Source organism: Anoplophora glabripennis, unplaced genomic scaffold (assembly GCF_000390285.2).
Source record: "Anoplophora glabripennis isolate ALB-LARVAE unplaced genomic scaffold, Agla_2.0 scaffold162, whole genome shotgun sequence".
Lineage (NCBI taxonomy): Eukaryota > Metazoa > Arthropoda > Insecta > Coleoptera > Cerambycidae > Anoplophora > Anoplophora glabripennis.
In genome coordinates, this window is record NW_019416272.1 from 185802 (window position 1) to 195028 (window position 9227).

General features: G+C 29.8%; 2 protein-coding genes across 2 annotated transcripts in view; one reads left to right on the top strand and one right to left on the bottom strand.

The window, feature by feature from the left end:
* LOC108908678 (collagen alpha-3(IX) chain-like) overlaps positions 1–9014 on the top strand; it is a 44160-nt gene extending 35146 nt beyond the window's left edge. The window contains exons 19-24 of the mRNA XM_018712792.1: positions 4066–4120; positions 5421–5522; positions 5627–5728; positions 8340–8507; positions 8566–8634; positions 8704–9014. Of these exons, the coding sequence (XP_018568308.1) occupies positions 4066–4120; positions 5421–5522; positions 5627–5728; positions 8340–8507; positions 8566–8634; positions 8704–8831 (624 nt within the window). The 3' untranslated portion in view covers positions 8832–9014. The remainder of the gene's footprint in view (positions 1–4065; positions 4121–5420; positions 5523–5626; positions 5729–8339; positions 8508–8565; positions 8635–8703) is intronic.
* Positions 1174–3361, bottom strand: LOC108908676 (G2/mitotic-specific cyclin-B-like). The gene is made up of 2 exons (XM_018712791.1): positions 3289–3361; positions 1174–2536 (listed from the first exon to the last, which is right to left on the bottom strand). The coding sequence occupies exon 2, from the start codon at positions 2534–2536 to the stop codon at positions 1289–1291; it is 1248 nt and encodes a 415-aa protein (XP_018568307.1). The 5' UTR covers positions 3289–3361; the 3' UTR covers positions 1174–1288.
* Positions 9015–9227: the final 213 nt, after the last annotated feature.

Genomic DNA, 9227 nt, shown 5'->3' on the forward strand with positions numbered 1-9227 from the left:
GGTTTAATATTTTATTTTAAAACTTTGACACCCTGTTCCTAAGGAACGAAGAGAAATCGGATCCATGTTGATATGAAAAAATAATATTGTTTTTAGGTTAGGAATCTACACCCGAGCGTTGGCCTATGGTTTCTGAAACACCCTGTATATGACTTTGATGCAAGAAAATTTTGCAAAACTTTTTTTACCAGTTTCTCCTAAACGGAAAGGTAAAAGAGATAAGGGAGTAGAATATTAAGCAAATATTATACAATGATAAAAAAATAAATGGGTATATTTAGCAACTAAAAGGTTGAAATAATTTTTGTTTAGTAATGTATATTTATAAGAATGAAAATGAAAATACTTGATAACTGTCATATATATTACGTATTAATATTTAATTCAACAGGGCAGTTTGAAAACAATAAATAAATAAAAATCGATTCGATTAATAACTGAACACCGATTACATAAAACGTTTGGCATTTAATCTTTTTTTATAATGTTGCATATAGAAGAAATATTTAAACATAAATCTTGTGAAGTATATACTATAATTATATTTTGCCATCTATAGTAAAATGTTAAACTACCACAATTAAAATTTTACAATATACATATTATCTTTCTAAATTAATATTCTAAAGACAAAATATTATTTATGACAAAATATTGTTATATAGACATATCACACATACATACATATTTATTTAACATCAGTTCTTTTCTCACAGTTTTACTTTATATTAATGTTCGCTTATTTGACCGCAATTAGTTATATAGTACCTTCTAATTCTACAACTTTAAAGAGACAAAACTGTTTCAAATTTACATATTATTACTTATACCTATACAAATTAATAGGAAATCTTGTGGAATTAAAATAATTAAAAATAGGTTTCAATTTTACAAATTAGCGTTTGTTATTTTTTCATTTGATTTCATGAAAAAACACGTCTTTATTTTAGTAGCCTTAAGGCAGCGTTTGATAACTTAAAATATTTGAAATAATAAAAATTTGCTAGTAAAAATGTGATCTCTTTGTACATATTAGTCTTTATAAAAGAATTATTGAATATTACTTTTAAATTTTAGTTTGCTGTATATTATACTATGATATATCCAATAAAGTATATAATAATAAACAGTCGACTAGTTAAAGAAATACAGAAGATAATGTATGTGTGACATACATTTATTAATACACGTTGATACAATAAAAGAGTAAAAGTCATGTATACTGTACAATAAAATTATAAATCATGGCTTAAAATACTTCATTAACTATAAAACAGATGAAACACCCTCACTTTTTTGTTAATGGTGTAGATGTTAACTTTCTGATGAGTGGTCCGTGTAACTTTGAACTTAAACTTATCTTGGCAAAAGCTGGGGTAGAATATTTATTTCGACACGTTTGATGTTTGGAAGTTTCGGCTTTTGCAATTAAATGGGCCAAGTCAACAATTGTGCTTTTGATGTCGGAATATTTATAGGTAGTGTAATGAACTAAAGTTGGCGTCCAGATTTTTGATAAATCCATTATTTCATTTAATATTCCAATAGACAAACAACAGGCTGCTGCCGCTTGGATCGAGGGTCGGATATGGCTCATATCATACTCCAGAAGAGCTAGTTCCAGTAAATACTTCCCCAGAGCGTGATGGTCACTTCTAACTTGAGCAATTTTATTATAGCGCCTCAGAAAATGTAATGAGATAGGGCGTCCTAAATTAAAATCAAGTTTTTCCAAAATGTCCCTTTCCATTTGAACAATCTGTCGTTTCGAAAAAATCTCATCACAAATGTAGACATAATCATCTAGGTCAGGCCAATATGTTTCTTCGTATTTACTGGCGATAATCATTGCCGTAGTCCCGACCAACTGCAGAGTGGCACGACCAATATTTTTGTTCTCTTGCAAATACCGGTCAATAATTGCTATACACAAGAATAAAGTTTCAGCAAATAACTTAAAATTCGTATGAACCTCTATTAGCCAGTTCACAAGTATTGCACGCATTTTTGGTGACGATTGATGACCTTCTAAGTAATGTTTCTTTATTGGAAATTTACATTCCAGCTCTAGCAAATAATTGAATATATCTGTTATATATTCAGTTACCATTTGAGGATCATTCTTGGTATTCTCGTCAGGGTCAATAATAGATATCTGTTTTGAAGAATATGACTTACTGGACTCAGTCACTTTGTCTCTCTCAAGGTGAATATTTTTTAATAAACTCTCCTGTCGTTTTATCGGAGGCTTAATAATATTTGGATTTTGCGATTTTTCTTGCAGAGCATTCTCTTTTCTTGTGACAGTCTTCTTCGGTAATGCTTGTGGTGGGCCCATAACGCCACCTTTTTTTGCCACGCCATTATTATTACTATTTACATTGGAAAGTTTATTAGCTTCACTCAATTTAACATCACCTAAAGCTGCTCTTTTGGGAACAGTTCCTCTTGGAGGTATAACAGCCTTTGTAGCTACTTTTGCATGCATGTTTTCTTGATTCAAGGAATTTTCTACAGTACGATGTCTTAGGGCCATCTTGAAATGAAATAAATAGTATTAAAATAACTGTATATTAAATAAATAAAGCTTATTATCAGGTTTATCATACATTTATAATTTATGTATGTAGTAATTTTGCAATATTTATCATGTATTTCTACCAGTATTTCTTTCATGTTTATAACTACAATAATGATCTTTAATATAAATAGATTAGAATATAAATCAATTCTCAAGTGAATTACTGAAATTACAAAAATAAGAAGGAAATACAGTGTATAAAGTGTACTTACAGCATATTATTTTTGGAAATACAGTTTTTTAAATTAAACTTGATAAAATTATTTTTAAACTCACATTAATAATTATTTTTATATTTATTTATATCCACATTATCAGATCATTTCTTATGAACTTGTACTTTAAAAAAATAAATAAAATACAACAATTTATTTCATTATTTCTTCAACATTAGAGTACTTTATCTTATGAAGAACTGGTATAATTACTTATTGTTTTTAAACATCTATTATTTTTTAATTACAAAATTATTACTTGTTCTTTATGTCTCAAGATACTAATTAATATTTTAATATTATGTTTTGAACAATACTGCTACTAAATACAAATACAATTAACAAAAAATACCACACAGAAAAACTTTTAAACAAAAACTTTACTTCAACCGCCATAAGAAATGACCGTTATAGTTTTTAAATCAAATTCAAATGCTTCATTCTCTATTTCTTGACTTAATGAACATGGAAAAATAACTGATTTAAACTTACCTTTTAAAATTATATAATACTTTGTAAATTGTCAATAAATAAAAATTTGCAGATTAATTTCAGTCGTTCACTTCACAGTACATGAGTAAAGATTGCTGGCCGCCACCTTTAATTTGATGTAACAGAATTAGGATTGCCAGTATTGCCATATACCAACGGCATTGAACTGACAAGTAAACAACGGACCTTTAAATGCATTGCTTTACTGTAATTGGTTGATGGTCAATATCATTCTTAAAAACAGCCAATAGTGTTTCGGATACGGAAATAGAGAAAGAGAATGTAGATCCTTAGCTATCTTTCTTTACTTCTTTGATGTAATTGGCTAAAAATTCAATTTCAGATCTTTTAAACAGTAGCTTTAAGATTTAGGGCACACCATATACATACTATCTAGATAATAAGTATATGGGGCACACGCAACCACATGATACAAAATTAATCATGAACAGAACGCAAAGGTTATTCACAGCCTAATTGGTAGTAAACAAAATCCTCAATTGGATTCCGTTGTAGTTTTTCCATGTAATCTTGTCTTTAGGTAATAGAAAAAATTAGTGAAAAGCGGAAATTTAAAACATTCGTAATAATTGTGTTATATTTTTATACCTCTATATACAACATAGGTATATCTTCAATTAGTTTCATAAACTCTCGAAAATATTATACTCGGTGCCGCAACAATAAAATGGAATTTCCAGCATATTTACTATTTTATATTTTACTTAATTTTCCTGTACCTACTTGCATCTAATAATATTTTTTATACATTTTCAGGGACGGAGTTATACAGAATCTGAAGTTCGTGATATATGTGCTGCAGTGTTAAGGGGTAAAATCTTTATTCTCATAAAATATTGAACTATTCGTTACAGTTTCTAGACAAGGCGAAAACCTCGCATTCGTGGGAGAAATTTTCCGACTCGATTTTTTTGCATATTCAGATTTGTAAGATGTTCCTTAACAAGAATCAAGATGATGCCGGCCTGAAATCTGGTGCCCATTTGTTTAAACTAACTTTTTTTAAACAAATTGTAAAAATTTGTTTTTTCACTCCGGAAATTTTTTTTTTAGGTTTTTTGGCACATTATAAACAAAAAAGTTCCTATGCACTATGCCTCTAAAATTGATAGTTTTAAAGTTATAAACAATTTAAGCTGCTAAAAATGCGAAAATGACGATTTTCAATGGTCGATTTTATTTTTATTGATGTTGCCAGGTATCTAAATTAAAGTTTAAACACCCCCCTACAAGATGCTAAAGAGTTTTTGGAACTCTCATCTCATTATTTTAAATCCTTGTTTTTTAATTGTGAATAATGCGCTGAGCCGCGCGCGCGTCTCTAGTACGTAAATATTAAAATATTACCAAAGATCCATTACCCAAAGACTTAGTTAAACAATGTAAACGTACAAAAAACTGTAAGACTAAAAACTTGTTCTTGTAGGAAAAACTATGTCACTCGTGTACTTTTATGTGGTTGTAACATAGAACAGTGTGAGAATTCTTATGATTAAATAAATGTGTGATAATAATATGCAGTATTAAATAAATGTTCTTTAATAACAATTTTAAAACCGGAAATCGGCCGTTGAAAATCGTCATTTTCGCATTTTTAGCAACTTAAATTGTTTATTACTTTAAAACTATTAATTTTAGAGGCATGGTGCATAGGAAATTTTTTGTTTATAATGTGCCAAAGAACCTTAAAAAAATTTCCAGAGAGAAAAAAACAATTTTTACAATTTGTTTAAAAAAAGTTTGTTTAAACAAATGGGCACCAAATTTCCGGCCGGCATCATCTTGATTCATGTTAAGGAACATCTCACGAATCTGAGTATGCAAAAAAATCGAATCGGAAAATTTTTACCACGAAAGCGAGGTTTTCGCCTTGTCTATTCAATATTATAAATTAATATTTAAAATCATATTCACTTTCCTTTATATATTGTTTAGAATTAGATTTGAACATCTTTCCAAGTACCATTATATCCATGTGTCAACCTAATTGACATTGTAATACATTTTGTATCCAATATTTTTAGTCAACATTTGGAAAAAATTTCCTTTAATTCCAGTACATAATCACATAATAAATCATTTTATAACTATTATATTTTCAAATTTATTAGATCAACTTACCGAGTTAACAGCAACATTAATAGGCCCCCCAGGACCTCCAGGTCGGTCAAGACCTGGTAGGCCTGGTCCGCCAGGAGTTCAAGGACCCCCAGGTACAAAAGTTGTAAAAGTTCTATTAAACGCGATTCATAGCTTTAAAAAATCCATTGCCAATTTCATATTGTAACAAAACTAATATTATTCATATTGCATGCAGATAGAAGGGCAGAACTAATTCTGGGATTAAGGGGTCCACCTGGCCCCCCTGGGCTAGCTCGACGTGGAGAATCGGGAAGACCAGGAGCCCCTGGAATCCCAGGTTAGAATTTATGAAAAAAATTTGTATTTATCATAATTATTATAGCTTTGTTTCTAGTGCATTAGAACAGTTTCGAACAGTCAGGCGCAATCGCATATTTAATTCATAACAATGAATTTTGAACCTTATGAAATATTATATCGGAATGCGCATACGTGTCACTGTTGGAATCCGTTTGATTACCCTAGGAACAAAGTTATTGTATTGAGACGATATTTTAAATAATATTTAATGTCGACATTCTAATAACTATTTACTCTTATTTCGGGCTGGTATTTTTGGTACCAGTTATATAGTTTTGTTAACTAATTAAGTAGAGCTCTGAATCTCGAGGAATTCTCATAAGGTATGTATGTATTATTAAGAAAAAAAATCTATTTACTTTAAATAAACACGTTTTTTGCAAACAAAAACATATGATTTGTTTATACAGTTGTTGTACTAATTTCCATTTGGTATTTTAAGTTTAATAATTTACAGCATCCTGTCCAGGTTTTAATTGGAAAACTTTACTAGGTGATAGAGCACATTATTCGAAACAAAAAGTTTTATATGAATGTGGGCATAGAGAACGCTTCATTTTCGAGATAAGGGCGGATGTTGAAATTAACAAAAATATCACATAAATATGTGTATGTTGAGGTAAACTGTTGAAAATCTGAAAAATTTGATAATTTACCAGTGGCGGAGATATTGGGGAGGGGCTAGTAGCACTAGTAGCCTCAGGATTTCAAAACCTTTAAATAAGTATTCTGGAAATTGATTAGTGCTTTTCATACACAATGGCATTTCTAAGAAAAAAAAATTTGTTTCGTTTTATTCGAAGAATAAGTGGTTATTTTAGTGAGCACAGCACCTATATTAAAAATAACTCTAAAACTACGGTACGTTTTTACACAAAAAAAGTGGAAATATTTATTACTGGTTTTTCTTGTTAAAAGTGATTCTAAAGTTATTTTTTATTTAATTCAACTGTATGTGGAGACCTCAATATATAATTCTAAGGCTCGTTTCTTTGAATTAAAATAATAAGTAGATTATTTTTTAAATTCCACCAAAAGTTTCAAACACTTTCAAGTCCAACATTCATGTCCATATTTTTATCTGTTGTGCCACCTGGTGAAGTTTCCAAATTAAAATCTGAACCACTCCATATAGGTTTTGTTTAACAAAATTCATATCAACAATTGCTCATTTTTTTTTCTACAAATATTTTTTTGATAAATTCTGACTATAAATTAATAGCGCATGTTTGTAGATAAACAAGTAGAGAATCATGTATGTAGATTTGATATAATACATCATTTTATTACTAACGTCTTTGTCAATGACAGTTAGTGAAAATTTCGTCTTCTGGTAATAAAATGTGTGAGACTCATAACTTTTTTTTAACTTTTGAATTTACATAGATAAAAAATATTGAATGAAATTTACAAAACAATAAATTGAGCCTCTTCGATAAATGAAATGGGGGCTAAGTTGTGTAATCAGGAGACCAACATTATGCCTCTAAAAAATCAAGGCTAACATGATTCCTGAAAAATGATTATCCTGATTATCCTGAAAAAAATAGATCGGAATTTGTTTGAATTTTGAGCACTCGAGAAGCCTAGAAATAATTATGGACATGGGAATAAAACTCTAATAATGTTTTATTTTAATGCCTGGTGGCAATAGTTGGATTTCACGGGGTCTAACCACACTTACAGTGTACGATATAATTCAAAAACAAAGAAATCTAAATAAAAAAATTAGATAAATTTGGAACAAATACACTGAAGATGAATTTTTCGAGACAAAATGTCTGAAGGCTTGCAAAAAATGTAATAAAATTTCCAGAATTGTATTTAAAAAAATGAAGTTGATGATGGTCCTGGAGAGACAAAACGTAACATATAAAAATTGATTATGCCATTCGATAGAGGGCCATGAGAAAGTGTTCTTCTTTTTTCATCACCTCAAACAAGGCTGAAATGAAACAAAAACGGATTTCCAAAATTTTGGTATTTTTCAAATATTTCGAAAACTAGCAAAATATTATTTTTCATAAACAACTAATGGAAACAAACAAGTTTTTTCTTATTTTTCACATTTAAATTTTTCTTAGTTATATTATATTGAGAAGATTGAAAAATTAAAAAAAGAAATGGTATCTAATTGAAATTGGAATATAACTGCGACAAAAATTTAATACATATTAAAAAATGTAAAAATCCCTATCTGTATCTATGAGTTGGTATAAAAAAAAAACTATTTCGCACATGTGCAGCTCTTAACGAGATCTGAGGAGACTACCCTTACTTAAATTTTTCGTTTCATAAATTTTTTTCTCAATTATTTTGTCAGCAAAGCTGTCCATGTGGCCTTAAAAAATGGTTTAGGTTCCACGCTTCACTATCAAAATATGACGTTATAATTTTCACTGTGTCTATGATATTGATTTTCTCTAAGCATTATATGTTTTTAATACTGTTTGGCAATTCTTTTTTCTAGGACGGGCTATGCCCTATATAAAAATTTATGCCTAAGTTAACAGAAATAAAAACTTATATAATATCGATTAATTTATCTTTAGTTGTGCACAACATATATCGACAGTTTATTTAATTAGGTGACCCAGGACCGCCTGGCCTACCCGGTGAAATGGGCTTCATGGGATTACCTGGACCCTCAGGACCCCCAGGTTCCATTGGTATTCCGGGAGAACGAGGTGAAAAAGGTGATCGAGGACCTGAAGGAATAGGAATCGAGGGTCCTTCAGGGGTCAGAGGGTTACCAGGTAATATTATTTACTTCAAAATTTTAATGCAAGACATATGTTTGTGGCTTGCTTTTAGGACCTACAGGACCCCCTGGTATTGGCGTCCCAGGCAAAACGGGTGATAGGGGAGAACCAGGTCGGCCAGGTAAAATACTTAGTAGTTTATATTTTAGATGTTATTATCTTACTTAATAAATATCAACTTCAATTTTAGGTTCACCGGGTTTACGAGGATCTCCAGGTGCACAGGGTCCGCCAGGATTCTGTGAATTTTGCAACAATTACGCAGTAGCTCAAAGTTATCAGGCGTATAGACCAGGAGGCAATAATAAAGGACCATAATAAATTTAACTATAGTACACATTATTTTTGTAAATGTAGATGTTACAATATGTATAATATAAGTATTTGTGTTTATTAATCTGTGTAATTGAATACTGCAATTTAGATAAATTTCGAAAGTAAATATATTGTTATAAATAAAGAAATACACAAAAGTTGTTTTACATTGTGTTGTACATAATAAAATAAGTTAAAAAAACATGAACTAATTTCATTTCTACAAATGGGTCTGCATAACTGACCTGACCTAAACACTGTTTTTTCTAAAAAATTCCACCTCTATTCTTCTTAACATTAATCTGTATTAGCGTACCAAGAACATTTTTTTTGTTAATATCACGTTTAACTTATAAAAACGTTTCATAAAAAATGTGGAGGTTATTTTATTCAGTGAAC

Excerpts from the sequence above, each read along its gene's own strand:
- LOC108908676 (XM_018712791.1), bottom strand. The coding sequence starts at position 2,536 with ATGGCCCTAAGACATCGTACTGTAGAAAATTCCTTGAATCAAGAAAAC.